Source organism: Falco cherrug, chromosome 3, assembly GCF_023634085.1.
Source record: "Falco cherrug isolate bFalChe1 chromosome 3, bFalChe1.pri, whole genome shotgun sequence".
In the NCBI taxonomy this organism is placed as follows: domain Eukaryota; kingdom Metazoa; phylum Chordata; class Aves; order Falconiformes; family Falconidae; genus Falco; species Falco cherrug.
The window spans coordinates 110,224,032-110,242,581 of NC_073699.1; the positions used below are offsets into that span (position 1 = coordinate 110,224,032).

Sequence of the window (18,550 nt, forward strand, 5' to 3'; positions counted from 1 at the left end):
GCTCCATCTTTGCAACTGATGTGGAATCCCCATGGGATCAGCCTTTCCAGCATCGCACACAAATCACTGTCGATTCCCACATCCCAGTGTGAAGAATAGATGCTGGCTCCCCCATGACACCATGGCCAGGTGAGAGGCTCAGGTGGGGTCAAGGTCAACCCCCCCAACCACCATGGTGGGTTTATGGACACAGGTCAAGCTGCCTTGGTAACTTTTCCATGAGATCTCCCACTCAGCTAATAAAGGAAAGAGCTTTAAAACTTTAAAAGAATACAACTCCACAGGCTCTCTTTTCTCACCGGCCTACCCGGAGTCCCCGCCTGCATGATGAAATCTGTATCAGGATTACAACCTTGATAAAGGAACTAAAATGATATCAAAGCTGGATGATGCTTGGGAAATCAACTGAAAAATACATCTTAAAGTATCATGGCAAATAGGGAATCCACCACACGGGAAACCCTAAAGGGAGAAAAATGGGGAGAAAACTCCAAACCTCAGCGATGAAGCTGGTGAGGATGTCAGAGCCATGCACCAGCAGAAAAAAACATGGGTCACCCGACAGTTAACGACATCTTCTGGGGGTCCCAGAGGCCAATCCGCTCCCCAGATCCACAGAGGCAACCAGAAACATCATTTCCAGTTGCAGCATCCACAGCTGGAGGGAGATGCTGGAGCTCAGAGGGAGAAGATCCACCAGCTGCTCTACAGCAGGAGATTCCAGAACTTGCTACATAACCGGTGGGGGAACTTCATCGTGGCGGGATTAGACCTACAAATGTGGTCTGAGAACACTTTCAGCCAGCAGATGAGGGACGGCAAGATACAGACGCTGGAAAGCCAAAGCTCTGCACATTCAGCATCAAAGAGAAACATAATGGGATATAATTACCCGCTGGAACAACTTTCAAAGAGGCTGTAATGGATTTGCCGCTGTTAATTAATTTGGGGAAGCTCTGTGACCCTTGCTATGTGGGAAGTGAGACCAGCTGATCACAGTGGCATAAATACATCAGGCTGAGAAAGTGCTGCTGAGCCCAGACCCAGAAAGAAGCTGTTTTTTCCTGGTGAAAAAAGTACCGTGGATTTGGGTACCAAATTCAAACTGCAAAGCTCAGCACTGAGGGGCTGAGCTCCTGCCTAAATCCCACAGGGAAGTGCCATCCGGACACGTTCCTGGAGCAGGACCAGCAGCCAAATTCCTCTGGTTTTGGTTACCTCCACCTCACAGCTGTCACCCGGCTCCAGTTTTCTCCTTCCTATTGGGAATCTTCAAGCCCCATCCCATAGGAGAGTGCCTGCCCTCTGCAAAGTCTTTTTGGGGCTGGAAAGGGATGGCATGGTTTGTGATTCTTTCCTCGCCTGATGTTCTGCAGGTCTAAGAAGGTGAGACATTTCAGGCTGGAGAGAAACAAGCGTCCTCAGCAGCCGTGCAATCCCAGGAATGGAGACCCGAGAGCCCGAGCCTGCTCCAAGGACTTTGAACAAGTCACCAGATAAAAAAGCACACGCCAAAGCACACCTGCAGGATCTGCACTCGCTCTCCAACGCCGTGTAACGTGCTAGTAAGCACACCACCTGCACCACCCCGAGACAGCCCCACACAACGCGCTCCCGCTGCCCAACGAGCGAGGGGCCGTATACGGATGGCGTGAAGTGCCCACACGTGACACAACAGACTTTGTCCCAACTCCTTTACCTTTAATCTGCAGCCCAGTCACCAGGAAGGGTGCTTCCTCGTCCCCCAGCGGGCAGGCCAGTTTGCAACCCAATTGCGGGGAAGTTTTTCCACCAGCCTGCAGCTTCAGCTGCGCTTTTTGTATCCGTGCAAGATAAGGAGCCCCAGTTTCTACTCCTGCAGCACAATCCTCCTCTGCTTCCCAGCCCAAAGCCCTGCTCCAACGCGCCTGCAGCACCCAGGTGAATCCCTGAAACACTGGTGCCGCTGTGTGCCAGGGGAGGCGTTACCAACGCTCATTTACAACATAACTCACCCCAGAGCCCAGCAGACTCACGGTGATGGATGTCTGCGCCGTACCGATTCCTTCGGCCTCAGTAATAGGAATGCAGAACCAGCAGAACACCAAAAAAACCCCACCAAAACCAAACTCCACCAAGTGACATGTCACATGGGAAGAAAAATACATGAGATCAAAACAGTGCCACGCACTCTCTCCGTGCTGGTTCTTGAAGATCCTCCAGATGCCCAGAACCTCTCTGCCAGGCAGCCTTACTCAGCTGCCCAGTAAAGGAGCTGGTGTAGCACAACTCTGCTGTGCTCCTTGCACCCCTTTGTTCCCATTTTGCAAATGCCCAACCCCACGCACGGTACATGTTCCCTACTGACCCAGCCAGGGATATTGCACATTGCTGAGGATGCCACAGCCCTTCTTCCCTGAAGAATCTGTTCCCAAGCACATTAACTGATGTGCACTGTACAGATATTTTAACAAAAATTCTTTATTTACATTGCAAAACATTAAAAAAAAAAAAGAGTGATGCCAATTGTTAAATAATTTCAGGAGAACATCGAGAGGACGGGGGCAGTGGGGGAACTGGCTGGAGTTGGAAGTGGTTGGAGTTGGAACTACATGGAGCCAGCACAGGTGAAGGAACACTGAAACAAAGAAGAAACAGGTCCGAAATGCTGGACCAACTCATTCCCAACAAGCCATTCCCAATTATCCTACAACAACAAGGCTGCACAGTGACACTGGGTGCCACTACAGTGATTTGCAAGTGAGTGCTACTCACTGCGTGCACTAACTCACTTCAACCCAACTCTGAGCTAGAAAACTTGGGAGTGGTCCTGGCTCTCTGTGCCGGGCATCCCCCGCTACCTCTGAACCTAAAAAAACCCAACAGTGCCCGTTTCTCCTGGCTGATTTTAAAGGATCTTGACAAATACCCGCTTTAGCTGCCTGAAGCTGGGCAAGACAAATGCTGTCCATGTCTACAGCGGCAGAAGGGTACAGGAAGGCGCTTCCAAAGACCTGGCTGGGACCTACACGTGGTGACACCAGCCTCGTACCTAGAAATGAAAACCTGCCAGTCTCAAGTTGGATGTTGCCTAGGGATCGTGGACGCCCAACTGAAATGACCAACAAGTCTGGGCTTGAGGACAACCCTAAAGGGGACCTGACCCATCAGCACGGGTCTTCCCACCTGCAAGAAAGCCCGTTAACGAGGTTGTCCCCTCAAAAACCTACAACCACCACCAGAAGTACCAGGAAAATGAAAGAATGATTGCATTCCCTGTTAGCACTTCATCAAACAGGAGGAGCTCCCAAGAGTCTGAAGCTCTGCAGATCTGAAAGACCTTTTTTACAGAAGCAGGGACACATCTTCATGGGCAATTCCAGATGTCTTTAGACATCATTTAATGGAAGGTCAAAAATGGTGGGGATCTGCTTTTGTCAGTGCCTGCCCACTGGCTGAAATTTGAAAAATCCGCAACCAAAAGGCTAATACAGCAGATTTTTTACAAGCTGCAGCCTGACACATTGAAATCGAGACAGATTTGTTTAAATGCTTGTGTTTTTTACGGCAAAGTGGGCGGACAAATGGAAACAATACCGTACATTAGCCTGAGCTCCGTCTTGAGCCTATTGGTTTAGTCAAAACGAAGCCTGAATAATAGGAAATGCTGGAAACATCTCCCTTCAGATGAGGACAGTGGTATTTTTTTGAGTTGTACTGAGCAAGGAGGCTCAAGTCCTCTCTTTCTCCTCTTCTTTCCTTGATCACTGCCTGCCCCACACATGGCTGCTCCTCTTTCTATAGCGATCAGAGGGTTCACCCACCGGCAGGTCAAAACGAAGCCTGCACCCACTCGACTGCCCGGGTAATACCGGCTGGATTCCTGCCACAGCTCCCTTTCATCCGCTGGTGTCTAAAGCCGAGGCTTCGAGGCAGCCCAACCCCATCTTCCCCTCGATCCCAGCTGCAAAATCTCACCCCTCCAGCACTGCCTGTGGTGTTGGTGTAGCCCAGAGGGAAGCCAGTTCAGGCGGTTGAGCTGGCAAAAAACCCTGACGCTGTCAGAGAAGCATCTTCTGGTGCCTCACGGAGCTGAGTCAGCTCTCTGCAGGCTCAGATGGACGTGGAAATAAGTCAAGAGAAAAGCAAGGCGCAGAGCAGCCTGGCGTTCAGCTGCACTGGGTGCCTGTGATGAATGAGACTTACCACATTTCTGCTCCGTTGCTTTACATTTCCCCACACTGAGAGATCACAACCGGCAGCTTGGGTTTGTTATTGGGACCTGTAGGCACGTTCTGAGGACAAACATAAAGTTAAACGTTATAAAAACACGGCAAACTGCTCACCAGTGAGTGACAGGTACCTGAAGACTGGCTAAGAGATGCCTGTACAGCAGGAGCAGGGAAATCGAGACTCAGCTCCGAGTAACACGGAAGCGCCGTTACACGTTTTGGCAACGGACCCAGCCAGATTCCGTGCACAGTTTGGGATACTGACAGACCCCCCATCCTCGGAACAGGAGGGAAGAAACAAAGCAAAAACTGGAGAGCTCCTCACGAGATCACTTGAGGCTGCTCTGGCTTAAATCTTTAAAAGTTACTAATTACAGCTGCAACAAGCAAAGCCAACTTGTATTTGTACAGAAAGGGAATCTACGCACGAGGCAGTCACAACGCAACCCTCATCCTGAACCTCTCGTTCTGCTGGACTCGGCTGCTCTTTCATGAGTCTCTTATTTATTTCCTTTAACTTGCCCCTTCCTGCAGTGATGCACAAAGCCGGCACACCACAACCCTTCCACCAGTGCTTCTGGCAAAACACGGGCTGTATCATGCTCTACAGCTCCTTGCACGTGACCTTTTCTCCACACCTCACAGCTCTGTGTTTGCCCCACTTTCTAGACTGAGATTAGAGACCCTCGTGCACATTATCCCCTGCGTGTGCAGTGAAGCTGTGTCCACTGCCTTGGAGAACTCAACGCTCTTTGTTAAACCTACTCGTGATCCTGCCATGACACCCCGGCACAAAGCTGGTGGCAGCTACCACCCTGAGTGTCTTTATCTTCAGCTCCTGGAAGCCCATCAGAAGATCAGTTTAATTTTTCTTATTGCATATGCTGATCACGGATCAGCAGAACTGATGATGCAGCATCCACTGAATAATCCCAGGCAGTGGCACAGAAGGGATCTGCTTTTTGCTCTTGTCTGAGTTGCTGATGGAACAGCTTTTTAATTCAGCTTCCTGAACAAATGCAAAGCGTTGCAAATAAAGCCACAAGACCCAATCCCCACTCAAAGACCAGCCAGCAACCACAAGAGCACAGTAATTCGAAAGTCAATCTATATGACAGCCTTTGCCTCAACAGATTTCCTGCTACTTTATAAAGATGAGAACTGATAATACCAGTTATCAACACTGGTATTCCCCAGTTCCTGTAAACAGGCAGTGGGAGAGAACACAACAACCCTTGCTAATCCTCTACGTGACTTTCCAACATGGATATTCACAGAGAAAGAAGAGAATTCCACTTACTTCGATTTTTCTCATGACCAACAGCCCATCAACAATTTTACCTAGAATGAGAAAATTGATCCGTTTCAATACGGCCAGTTTTTACCGTTGCTCCTCCCGACTCATGACAGGTACACGCATTTTTGCCCATCCTGAAAGCCTTGGGCAGTGTATGTAGCTACTGGGCACTTCAGGGTTTGTTGCCCATCTCTAAATAAAGGAAACAATCCCTCTGAAAATACTTTCCTCGTGTAGAACAGATCAAGTGCATTTTCCCATCCCAGGGGTGGCACCTGTAAAAGTCTAGATTTTGAGACCTACAGCCACCAGCTGCGCAAAAATACAGCCCAAACACCCACCTATCAACACCACCCTCGTAATGATGCAAAACCAGCGACGAATGGCATCAGGGTTACTGAAGAACTGGAGAAAGCAGTAAGCAGGAATCAGCTTAAAGGCTTGGAAACCCTACAGCTCAAGTGGCACTGCCTGAAACGCTAGCAGACGTGGTTTCGCAGAGATACTGTCTAAAAATTCTGCTGAAAATTCTAACAGCGGAGAAGAAAGGCATCCCTGCACTCATCTGTCTTCTGCACTGGCACAAGGATTTGTGTAGGAACACGATACACCGATCAAGGAACTGATCTGGATTAAAGCTAACCAGGGAAAAAATAAAAGTGTTTCATTTCAATAGCGTTCCCTCTCAGTGCCTGGCAGCACAGGTACCTCTGCTAGCACAGGCGCGGGGGGAAGAACAAGCCGTTTATTTTAGTGTCTGTGAGCCGGTACCCGCGGCCCCTGTGGCAGGTACTCACCGAACACAACGTGTTTTCCATCCAACCAGTCGCATTTGGAGCATGTAATGAAGAACTGACAGCCGTTGGTGCTTGGACCACTGTTTGCCTGCAGGGGAAGAATGGCAAAATACAAAAAATGTACAATTTCAATACTTCCCAAAACTGAAGGCAGAAAAGAGCTGCTGCTCTAGACCTACCCTAGCTTATTTTTAATTTATTGCTACATGAAGGAAGGAAGGAAGATAAACATCTGGAGGGGAGTACCCTGTGCTGGGACGCAGCACGCCACGTCTCGTCATGCTGGTGTGCACAAAAGCCACATTACCAACTTTTTCTTACACTTCTACAAAAGCACATTCAGCACAAGGCTGTGCTGAAATCTGGGTGCTAGAACACGCTCCAGAAAAAGGGCTGAACTTTTTGGTGGTGCGCACTTACTGGCTGCAGTATTTCCTAAAGGAAAATGGAAAGCCAGGCACCAGGGCAGGAAAAAAAAGCGGCCGATTTCTGCTATTCAGAAGGTTTCCTCAGAATTAAAGAAAAAAAAGTGTCTGTTCTGATGTCAGGATGAGAAAGGTAACGATTGTATCGGCGCAGGGCTCACGGGAATAGAGTGATGCAGATGTGGAATTTAATTCACACCTGAGCACAACACCCAGAGCATTCACACTCTCCTGAGAAAACATCTCGGCAACACTTAAATCCATTTCAATTTTTCAAAGCTCTGCTGACAACCAGGCAATACTAAAGCACGCTTCTGTGCCGACAAGCAAACTGGGCAAGTTTTGCAGCTGCAGGACTGCACATGGTCACATTGGATTTTTACTTATTGCTAGCCAGTTCCAGAAGCATCCAGCTGGGATGGACCATGGTTTGGCCCAGCAGAATGACTCCAGAGCCATGCCACTTTAAAACAAAGCTGGTAATACCAGCGTGGATCCCTTCTCCCACACCACGACACACTGGTTGCTTAGCTGTGTCGTGACACCTCTTTTTGGGCCGTGTTTTGAACCAGATAAATAACTAATCCAAACAGTGAACGCCCTAAGCAAGCGGTTCTAAGGGCAGGGCAGCTCAAAGAGCTGGGGAAGCAGCAGTTGTGGACAGGAACGCTGAAACACTGGCCCCACTTGCTTTCCCCTGCAAAAGTCAGCGTCATTCCTACCAGGCAACATGCAAATGTTGCAGTTTTTCCTACGACGCTGAACTGGAATATGTTATAAAAGATACCATGGTAACACCGCTACGGCTTTGAAACTCCCAAATCTCTCTGTTTCATCCTTGCCGAGGTCAGTGTTTGACAACAGTATCAGGGAAGAAGAAACCACCACCACTCGCCACTATAAAAAAGCTGGAAGAATCACGTTGTTCCAAAAGCTGATAAAAAAAACCACCTGCCCCAGCACTCCAACAGGTAAAAACCAAAAGGATGCAGCAGAATCCAGACTTTTGTGTTACTCAACACATTAACCCATGAGTAGACTTCTGACTAGTAGTTGTTACAAAGCAGACCCTGTATCCCAGGGTGGAGATTTCTGTTGTCTGGCAAATAATTTACACACTTAGGAAAAGGGCAAAGAGGAAGTACCAAAAGCTTTTTTTAGTCTTACAATGTCAGTATTTTTTACTCACCATAGAAAGCAGCCCTGGAGCAGAGTGTTTCAGCTTGAAGTTTTCATCTGCAAAAGGACCCCTATATATACTGGCTACTCCAGTGCCGTCTCCCTGCGTGACAGAGGCACCCAGTCAAGCCACAGCATTTGTTCTGGAGCAACTGCTACAGAACAATTTAAAAATTAAATTTAAAATCCCCAGGCAAAGGGACAGGGTGAAGCAGAGCCCCAAATGGATGCTGTAACTGCCCATTTATATACCCTGGCAGCAAACACATTCAACACTTCATCGCTGAAGAGGAACAGCAACTGCTTTCTAACCACAGCGCACATCATTTGCCATCCCCACGTTGGCAGAACCCCACGGAGATGCTGAGGGTTAATCCAAGCCTCCCAGAGTGAGATGGAGCCTATAGATGGCTTGGTACGGACCCACCTGGACTTCGCAGAGAAAAGGGAGGGGACACAAAGGTATGGTGTGACAAGGAAAGCAGAAGTGATTGTGTGGAAAAAGTTGGTAGCTGATGGCGTGCTGACTTATTTCACCTTATTTTCTGTGACTTTACTGGAAACGGGGAAATGATCTCTCTGTTCAGCAAGGACAGTTTCTAAACCACGGAATTTCCAATCTCTGCTGCACTTTCTACCAAGTCAAGGCATCTGGTACTTAACTACAAGCCCCGGCACTCCGATCTCAAGACAATTATAAATTCAAGCTGCATGGCCCATAACGGCCGCAGGTTGCAAGCTCTGACTGCTCACAAGTTTGTAACTTTGGGGAAGGATGACACACGATTCACATGGGACGCATGAACTTGTGGGACTGATGAAAGGCCACCCTGCCTCGGGTGCAGCGCGGCAGAGACACTCCTGTGTGATGCCAAAAGGACCGAGCAGGGACCTTTCAACAGACAGAGTGGCCTTAAAGGCGCTGCAGCGAGGAACCCTTCGGGGAAAGCCGCAGAAGCAATGCAAACAGGCACCTCTGGCACAGTCAGATTTACTATTCTGACCGTAATTTCCAGTTCTGTGTGGATTTTCCCTGTCTGTGGCAGTTCTGCCTTGCTGCAACCTGTCTCCCTTTATCGCCTTTCTGCTTAATGTATGCATTCTTTATTAGGCTAAATTTAACAGGAAAATAAACGCCAGTAATACAGCAGCACATGCAAGTCCACATCTTCTGCTCTGCTCGCCTCGCCTTCGCTTCTCTTCCTCCTGTTCTCTGTGGTTTGCTTCAGCTGTCAGCTCTGAGACGGGAACACAAACCCTACCTTAGTGGTCAGCATGACCCTTCTTGCTCCTCAAGTGACTTTTTAATAAGTGTAAGATATAAATTACAAATACTGGTGCAATCCGTAATTATTGTTGAGCTTCAGTGGAAGCAATAAAGCCCACTGGGACGTTTGAGTGGCATCACAATTGACAAAATTAGAAAAATTGGCTAGAAGTCTGGTGTGGTTGAGCCACCTGCTGTGTGGGTCAGTTCTCTCAGTGACTTTCATGCAACCAACTTTTATAAATTTGGTATTAACAAAAGCTTCATCACCTCCCGGAGATTCTGAAACATTTCCAGAAGTGAAATAATTTTACTGGGTCCTAGGACAGCGAGGAGACCCTGTGGGCCTCCAGCCTTCCGCCGGCACTCTGCGTATCCCCAAGCCAGAGTGTGACCACCTCTGTGGGCACGAAGTCTTTTCACAAAAAGTGAGTTTTCATTTAAACTATCTCTTGCACTAGATACTTGGTTCTAGACTTAGAGACTCTCCCTCCACAAAGCTAATAGAAATTCACAGGATTTCTTGTTTGGGGGGACAGGAGAACAGGGAAGGACAACAGGGTTAAAAAAAAAAAAAATCTTTGAAAGTTTCAAAAGCCTCTACCTGTACCGCCATGCTTTTTTTTAAGAGGAAATATTTTGGAAAGAAGGTATGTTCACCCAAGACTCTGGATTTGTTTTCCAAGTACGTTCTAGTCTCTTGCAGTAAGATGACAGCAATGCGATGAGGAAACCTCCAGCTACTACTGGGGACCCCAAAAGAGAGGCAACAGATCCCGCAAATCAGCATGGGAACAGCTGCACGTTATACCACACGGAAAAGTACAAGAGGAATACAGAAGTACATACGTTTACAAAGTCACCTCCCTGGATCATGAAATCCTTTATTACCCTAAAAAAGTAAAACAATACTTAGTTCTCAGTAGACAAATGGCTCAATATGTGCTAAAAAGGAGTTGTGCCTCACAGCACACACAAGTTATCAGGGTCTATGAATGCTACAGTCTAAAATCTACAATAAATATTAACTACTAGCTAATTTGGGACCTATTGCTCTTCAACCAGGGATAGTGATTAGGTGACAAGATGCCAGAAAACAATCTCTGACCTGGTACACCAGTAATGGGGGATCCCTCCCAGTGACCCCAGTGTGCACACCTAACAGCACCCCCAAACCCACAGCAGGATGAGATCATGACCTACAAATGCCCCCCAGACCAACAGTGCCTTGAGGCAGGTCTCAAACCCACACCTAGCTCTGACGGCCAACACAAAAGCACATGAATTACCTGTGGAAAGTGCTTCCTTTATAACCTATAGGGACACCATCTTTCCTGGAAGGAAATAGAAAGGAAAATCATGGCAACTTACCGGATATGCCAACACAAAACCCTCCCAGAATTCCAAGTCCCAAAGGGTTGCCCTATACATTAGTAGCCAGGCTATACGACCGAGCGCTGCAGCCTGGCTTTCAGCTGGTGCTAACAGAGGGAAAGGGAAATCTCAAATGGGCTCTGCACATTAAATGACACACGATTTCCTACAACTTCCATACCGTCACGTCTACGAGATGCCACTGCAACCTGAAGCGTGAACAGGTGGGATTTGCAGACAGGGCTTTGTAAAGCAACCTAAGCACAAACAAATTCATGTCTAAAAGGGAAAGTCTGCCGCCTCCATGACTGACTGAGCCCATCACAATTTCATCAGAGCTTATTTCCATAACTCTTTTTTACTGGCAGAGTAAGAGAAACTTCCAAGTGAGCCTTCTTCCTACTCACTCAGTCCCATTTCTTTGAACAGGCTACTTAAAACGACGCTATAACCCACATACCTGAATTCACCTGTACAAAACTGCCTGGAAAACAAAAAAAAGAGAGCAGAGCGTGAGGCACATCTGAACCCTGAGGACACAGGGGGCTCCGTTCAGCAAACTCGTACTGACTGTTGGGATATCCCCAACAAGACTGGAGCCGGCAGTAACTCCTCCCAACTCCCATTTCACCACAGATTTCGGCGCTATCTGCAGCTGAGGAGGTCACCGAGGCGGTAAGAGGTGGTGAATGGGGAGCAAGCACCACATTTCACAGAGAACAGGGCACATCCATCTCTCCCCTGGAAGTGGGATGTCCAAGTGGCACGTCCTTCAGGCACTGGCAAGAGAACTGGGTGCCAAGGAGACCTCCACCGTGACACTGAGATGCTGCCTTTTATAAATGGAGTGAGCGTATCAGAAGCTCCGAGAGGGGCTGGGGTCCTTCACCTTCCGACCAGGTGGGCTCCCCTGAGCGGTCAGGATGCCGCATGGTCACACCGCTCCAGGAACGGAGGAAGGAGCAAAGCAGCTGCAGTGGTTTGGGGGGACAGGTAGCCCCTCTGTCACCAGAGACAGTCCCAAATAGAAAAGCCTTTGCAGCCAGGTCCAGGTGGCGCTGCAGGAGCACAGGCTGCTCCTTACCTGAAGTTCTCCGCTGTTTTGGGGACAACATCAGCAAAGAGCTCGATCTTCATACGCCCGACCTCCTGGGGAGACAGTGGCCAGGTCAGCTTCGCACACACCACCCTCCCCCCCCGCAGGCAGGGAAGCTCCAACAGACCCAACCCCTGCTGCACCCCCACCCCACCAGCCCCCTCCTGACGCACCCTGCACCCCCTGCTGCACTGCTGCAGACCCTTCCTAGTGACCCCCCATAACCCTACAGCCCACCACCACCCCCTGCACCCCCCACTGTACTGCTGCAGGCCCTTCCTAGTGCCCCCCATAACACTACAGCCCCCCCCCCCCCCCACTCCCTACACCTCCCACTGCTCCCTGCAGGCCCTTGTCAGTGCGCCCACCGTAATCCTACAGCCCCCCCCTGCTCCCTGCAGGCCCTTCCCACTGCACCCCCATAACCCTACCGCCCCCCCCTCTACTTCCTACACCCCCCACCGCTCCCTGCAGGCCCTTCCCAGTGCACACCATAACCCTACAGCCCGCCCCCCCCCGCAGGCTCTTCCCACTGCACCCCCATAACCCTACAGAGCCCCCTCTGCTCCCTACACCCCCCACCGCTCCCTGCAGGCCCTTCCCAGTGCCCCCCCATAACCCTACAGTCCCCTCCCCCACTCCCTGCAGGCCCTTCCCAGTGCCCCCCGTAAACCTACAGCCCCCCCTCTGCTCCCTGCAACCCCCCCACTCCCTGCAGGCCCTTCCCAGTCCCCCCCATAACCCCACAACCCCCCCCGCCCCCTGCACCCCCCTCCCGCTGCACCACTGCCGGCGCTTCCACCTGCAGCGCTGCAAGCCCCACAGCGACCCCCTGAACCCCCCATGGCCGCAGCCCCCCAGGGAACACGGCGAGGGCCGCCCCCACCCCGGGCGCTCCCCTTCGCCCCCCCCCCCCCCGCCACCTCCCCGGGGGCAGGGGCCCTGCCCAGCCCCCTCACCCAGCCCACCTGCCCGCCGATGCTGACATCGAAGAAGACGACGGGGTTGTTGGGATTGGAAGCCAGCACCGCCATTGCGGCCGCCTCGCCCCGGAACCGGAAGTTGTCGGGCCCTGAAGCGGAAGTTGTCCGGCCCGGAACCGGGGTCGGTCCGGAACCGGAAGTGGCTGACGCGGGGAGCGGGGCGGCGCGTCCCTAGGCTGTCCGGGGCTATCCCTTATCCCGATGAGCATCCCGGAATGTCCAGGCCCAGCTGGGGGGGCCTGGGCCGCCATGGGGGGCTCAGCACGGCCAACGGGTCGGTCCTGGTGCACCAGCGACCCCCTGAGCGCGTTTCTGATAGAAAGCTTAGAAATCACTAGATTAACAGGATATGGAAAACTTAGAATAATGAAAACTCTCACGGTACGTACAAAGAGGAGATTCACAGCGTGACTTTGCAAATCAGGCCCCGTCCTGGGGCCCGTTGTACTGCTAACGTGGGCCTGGGGTGCTCCTGTGCTGGTAAGACACCGGTATCAACCATCTGCGCCTTGAGATCTGAAAACTGGATCTGTTCTGTTTTATGGTCTGGAAGAAACTCAAGACACAACTGAGTCTGCGCAAAAGCAAAGGTGACAAGTTCGGAGCGAGGGAGACTCCTGAGCCTTCATCCTCACCGACTTCCGTGACCACCACCAGGAGACAGCGCGCAAATGGGAGAAAACTTAGGTTAATGACTTCTCGGTAGACTAGTTATCCTAACCCCACCTATTCTCAGGCATCTCTTGAATATGTAAGAATGTATACTTTAAATCACACATGCACTAAGAAGTCAAGGCACCAGGTGTTTTTGGAATTACGCACCCTGATGCCTGCCAGTGAATTAAACATACCTGCTTTATAACCTATCCTGAATTATAAAGTTCAATTCCGCACATCGTTTCTGTTCCAAAATTCCCAAAGATTTGTGTGCGGTCTGGGGGTGTCCACCATCTCTGCTGGCAACCTGTGCCAGCCTTTCATCATCATTCTGAAACATTTCTTCCTCACATCTAGGCTAAATCTACCCTCCCTTACTTCAAAACCATCACCCCCTGCCCTATCGCTACAGGCCCTGCCAAAAAATGTGCCCCCTCTTTCTCAGAACCCCCTCCAAGCTCTGGCAGGTCTCTGGGGTCTCCCCGGAACCAGCTCTTCTCCAGGCTGACCAGCCCCAGCTCCCAGCCTGTCCTCACGGGAGAGGGGCTCCAGCCCTCGGAGCAGCTCCGTGGCCTCCTCTGGACTCGCTCCAGCAGGTCCGTGTCCTCCTTACGCTGGGGGTCCCGGAGCCGGAGGCAGCGCTGCAGGGGGGTCTCACCAGAGCAGAGCAGAGGGGGAGAACCCCCTCCCTGGCCCTGCAGCTGGGGGTGCAGCCCAGGGTAGGGGTGGCTGGCTGGGCTGCGGGCGCGCATTGCCAGGACACATGGAGCTTCTCACCCACCAACACCCCCCAGTCCCTCTCCATCTGCTCCCAGCCTGGATTTGTGCTTGGGATCACCCTCACCCACGTGCAGGACCTTGCACCTGCTTGTTGAACTCCATGAGGGTCACTCAGGACCACCCCTCAAGCCTGTTGAGGCCCCTCTGACTGGCACCCCTTCCCTGAGGCAGCCCTCCATGGTTGCAGCTCTTTTTTTTTTTTTTTTGGAGGACTTTCCTCCTCCAAGCACTCAGATTTCCTCGGTTCCCATCTTGCAAACTGTGATTCCTATTCATCCCACGCATGGGAAAACCACTTGAAGGTGGGAAATTATAGAAAACTGGCACCTAACAGAAATTATAGGATTATAACCACCTTTTTAGGGTAAAATACAGTTGCCACTTCCAGGACGGTTCACACGTACGGAATCTACTCCATCAGGGTTCCCTAGGCAGCACCACCTGCTAGCCTGGAGGAGCAGCGGAGGGGGGAGTGGGGTGGAGACCCCACAGCCAGGCTGTGCTCCCCACAGGACTGGGAGCTTGGTGGTACCACACAGCCAATAAGCTGCATAGCAGCTGTTGGCTGGAAAACACACGAGCAGGTACCCACTGCTGGGCCAACAACTGTGGCCAAATTATTCTCCTTAGACGAACCTCGCTCATTATAATATCGTTATAATACTAATGTACACCTCCATCCCACTCCTCCCTCCACCTCTCCCTCCACACCTCCACACCTCCAAAGTGTGACCACCCCTCACCGAGCACGCGCTTTCCAGTTCTTACCAACTATGTCTTTAAATGAAAGCCAGAGAATTTTATACCAATAATAATGAAGCAATGTACGACTGGAGTCACTCCAGCTCTGCCTTGAGAGTCAAGAAAAATATAACAAGTGAATGAATGAGAAGGGAAGTTAGGGAAGACTCCATTGTAACTTCTGGGATCAGTCGATGGGCTGAACCTGTCTTCTCCCCCCTCAGGACGCCTGGTGGGTAAGAACTTTATGCACGTTAAATAACTAACTCATTTTAGCTGTCATTAGTAATTAAGGTTTTGGTTGTCTCTAGTTTGGTTGTATATAATTTCAAGCTTGTTTTTGCAGACAGTCCCTCTCACTGGCACTCACGACTCTTAACTTGTCACCATTTTATAATAAAGAGCGTTATTCCGTAAGGTGTTAGCGTGAGCCCTCTGTGGGCACCAGCAGCAGGTGACACATCCAAAGCGGGCAGAGCTGCCCAGGGGTCCCCACGATGCTCCCCTGATGCTGTCGGTGCATTGCCCTGAACGAGTCAGTCGAATCGCCCCCCGATCCAGCGGGACTGGGCAGTGAAGGGGCCCGGGAACGGGGCGCTGCCAGACTGGTGGGGCACAAGGGTCTCAGCTGATAGATCAAACACCCAGGGCTGAGAGAATCCGCCCCCCACCGCTTTTCACGTGACACCCATGTCCTCCTGAGCAAGCACAGAACTCTTCTATTCCCACTCACGTGTCCAGGTCCCTTCTCCTCCCCACAATTCATGCTCTGATCCTTTCTGCTCCCCTCTTTGCATACACAGATCCCTTCTACACCCCTGTTCTGCATGATCTGATCCTTTCCACTCCCACCCAAGCATCCTCACAGAGCCTCCATCACTGTCAGTGCGCATTCAAGATCTAGCCCCTTTCCTCCTCTGGGTGTTCAGATCCCCTCCTTTCTCCTGCTCCTGTTCCATTCCCCTCATCCCCTCCATCTCCATCTGTCTTCTGGTCCCTTTACCCATCATCCACCATTGTTACATGTTCTCATCACCCCCTCGGCACTCAGATACCCCCTGTTCCCCTCCACAGGCTCACACGAAGCAAAATGGAAGGGGTAAGAGCACGCAAAAGGGAGCAGCTGGCATCTGGGCACAGATCAAGGGGACTGGAGAGAAGTGGGCGCATGGTGGAAGGGAACTTCTCCAAGTTTTATTTACAAAGTTTGTAGCTTTGTACTGGACAAGGAATCAGGGTTCAGAGCTTCAACCCCAACCCTCTTCCATTTTACAGAGTTTATCTACAAATTCCAGCCTCCAGGTGAATCTGGGATCTCACACACACGGAGTTGGGTAAGTTGAAAAAATGCCTCTTGAACACTGTAGTTGAAATATGGCAGGAATCACCGGGTCAGTCCATTTGGCAATTCTTCCTCCGCAGTCTTTGTCATCCCACAGCAACAGCAGCCCAAATCCTTGCCATCCAGCTAATATTTTCAGCAATATCTTTCCCCGTTTAGAAGTTCTCGGAGCTGATGCTCTGACTCTCCTCCTGGAGCTGGGAGGCTGTGGTGTCTCCAGGTGAAGCTACATTCAGGTACCCGATCTCAGAAGGTTGAGAGGGGGACAAGCAGAAGGGCGAGTCTTGGCTTTCAGCTTCTCCTTCAGGCTTTGTGTCTGGCGTGGCCTTCAGGATGCTGAGAGAGTCTGGTGGTTCTTGTGATGGGAAGCTGAAAAGAAATTTCCTCTCTTAAAGTCACTCCGCAAACCCCAGCCACCCACACAGCCCCAATATTCCTTCCTCCCAACATCTACAGTCAATGCCTTTCGCTTGAATGAAGGCTCCTACACTCTTCCTCCAGCCAAGCAGTGGCCGGCCCTCATCTGCCCCAGAACCTGCTCAGACTGTCACCCTCAGCAGCACCGAAGGCTGTAACCAAGCTGGCCGGGCTGGGTCTCCAGCGGGCAGAGACCGGAGGTGCAGAGCCTCTCTGCATTCCCCTTGCCCGTTTTGGCACGGATCGTGGTGCTCCTGGCTCCACCAGTGGAGAACAGCTCGAGCTCCCTCCTGCCCGGGACGTGGGTCATACAGCTCTGCGCAGCAGGCGTCCTTTAAGTCTCACCACCTCTCATGTAAAGACACTCCTCCAAAACCACTGGGCGTCACACCGATTCCTAAATCCCACGGTGTTTCCCAACATCTTTTGAAAATTTTACTTCTTCATCCCTATAGTTTCAAATCTTTTTAATATCATTTTCCCTATAATTTGACCAAAAAACCCCCCACACCCAAAACCCACCCCTTGGAGGTGAAAGCAGAGGGTGGAGCAGCCAAAACACTCAACTTGTCCCTCACTACATACAGCGAGGCATTCCCTGCTGCCTCCTTTTACCCCACGGTACCTGGTACGGGGAGAGGGCAACACCTTGCTCTGGAGCTGGCTTTCGGAGAAGTTAACGTTCTTTGAGTCCTGGAAGGAGGAACAGAGACTTTCACAGGAGGAGGTGCATGTCAGACCCCGAATTTCAAACACAGTCTTGGTCTTCACAGTGCCCCCAGCTCGACGGAAAGTTCTCCCCACGAACTCCAGCCCCGCAGAGGTACTAATCATAGATTTGTCCTTTGGGGCTGAACTTAAATTACAAAAACCCAACCTAACTAGCCCCAGTGAAACTAACAGAAAGAAATAAAAAGAAAAAACCCACACACAAACAATTCCTTCTGCACTTTCACCCCTAACAGCTAGTTTCCAACCAAACTGGGGTTCCTCCAAATCTCAAAATGTACCAATAAACTTTTAAATAAAAACCAGTGGATCTGGAAAGCTGTTGAAACACAATCTTTGACTTTCTTGGCTTTTTCTCCATCTCTTCCCCCAAAGTTCTTCATTAACTTGGCCAATCCAAACCCAAGTTCTCAGGTAAGGCAAACCTTCATTCCGTTCAATTTAATCGATATTATCTGTCAGCTCGGTCTGAGGGTTTTTTGGCTTACAGGAGTAACATTCCCAACCACACTGCTCTGGGTTATTTCTCCTATTTTTAGAGCTAACTTTAAAGCTGAGGCCTTTTAACAACTCTAAGTCTGCAAAAAAGCCAAAATGAAAGTTCCATCCTTGGGGAAAAGGATCTCATCACGCAGCAGCTGGGGCATAGAGCAGTATGACGAGCGTGTCGAGTGTATTTCAGCCCCCCACAACACCCCTCCTCACCGCACAAAGCCCTTGCAATCGCCTGGGGGTTTGATGCCACTCTCCACCCCAGCCGAAGAACCGATTCAGCTCTTCTCCAGCACCCTCAGCTGCAGCAACAAACACCAACCCGCACCCACAGGAGACAACAGCTCCTGCAACCCGCCTGCTAAGCCCAAGCCCTCCCCGAGTCTCACCTCTGTGGTGGGAGCGTGGATGCTCCTTGGCGGGCGGTGCGAGGTGGGCACGTGGCCGGAGAGCTGGAGTTTGTTCTCGCGCAGCCGCACGTTCTCCTCGTCCAGGATCTTCACTCTGAGCACGTCACACAGACAAGGCACAAGTTATTTTCCTTCTGGCCACGCTATGTTTTCAAAGGGGCATTTTACTTTTTCACCCTTGGACCCTTTGGCCTCCACAGCCTTCACCCGTATGCCCACAGCTCCAAGGGGGAAAGGAGCTAAGTACATCCCACAGCAATTAAAAGCCACAGCACTAGTGACTGGGGCACAGCTTGGATTTTCCTCTGGATTTCTTAGGAGAAACAGGCATAAAACCAGAGAAATGCTGGGAA

The 18,550-nt window shown here is 50.9% G+C and overlaps 2 protein-coding genes across 11 annotated transcripts in view; both read right to left on the bottom strand.

Annotated features, from left to right (window-relative positions):
* Positions 1-482: 482 nt before the first annotated feature.
* PPIH (peptidylprolyl isomerase H) lies at positions 483-12,766 on the bottom strand. Of its 2 annotated transcripts, none has more exons than XM_055705604.1 (10): positions 12,615-12,766; positions 11,635-11,699; positions 11,011-11,034; positions 10,466-10,510; positions 10,026-10,068; positions 7,920-8,012; positions 6,306-6,393; positions 5,512-5,552; positions 4,186-4,274; positions 483-1,370 (listed from the first exon to the last, which is right to left on the bottom strand). In XM_055705604.1, the coding sequence occupies exons 1-9, from the start codon at positions 12,678-12,680 to the stop codon at positions 4,206-4,208; spliced, it is 534 nt and encodes a 177-aa protein (XP_055561579.1). In that variant the 5' UTR covers positions 12,681-12,766; the 3' UTR covers positions 483-1,370; positions 4,186-4,205. The 2 variants fall into 2 exon arrangements, with proteins under 2 accessions (XP_055561579.1, XP_055561578.1); XM_055705603.1 differs by lacking the exon at positions 483-1,370 and adding an exon at positions 2,443-2,617.
* A 2,416-nt stretch (positions 12,767-15,182) lies between these two features.
* CCDC30 (coiled-coil domain containing 30) overlaps positions 15,183-18,550 on the bottom strand; it is a 37,372-nt gene continuing 34,004 nt past the window's right edge. For 7 of the 9 annotated variants that reach the window (XM_027803318.2, XM_027803322.2, XM_055705250.1 and 4 more), the window contains 3 exons: positions 18,177-18,291; positions 17,192-17,259; positions 15,183-16,518 (listed from right to left, as the gene is read on the bottom strand). In XM_027803318.2, the coding sequence (XP_027659119.2) occupies positions 16,305-16,518; positions 17,192-17,259; positions 18,177-18,291 (397 nt within the window). In that variant the 3' untranslated portion in view covers positions 15,183-16,304. Of the gene's footprint in view, positions 16,519-17,191; positions 17,279-18,176; positions 18,292-18,550 lie in introns of all 9 variants that reach the window. The other 2 variants (XM_055705251.1, XR_008731414.1) reach the window with 2 other exon arrangements.

Bases quoted from the DNA above. Each gene is read 5' to 3' on its own strand.
- PPIH (XM_055705604.1), bottom strand. From the start codon at position 12,680: ATGGCGGTGCTGGCTTCCAATCCCAACAACCCCGTCGTCTTCTTCGAT. The intron at 11,700-12,614 runs GTGGGCTGGGTG...CTGTCTCCCCAG, and splicing joins ATGTCAGCATCGGCGGGCAG to GAGGTCGGGCGTATGAAGAT. The intron at 5,553-6,305 runs GTGAGTACCTGC...TTCTCATTCTAG, and splicing joins TGGAAAACACGTTGTGTTCG to GTAAAATTGTTGATGGGCTG.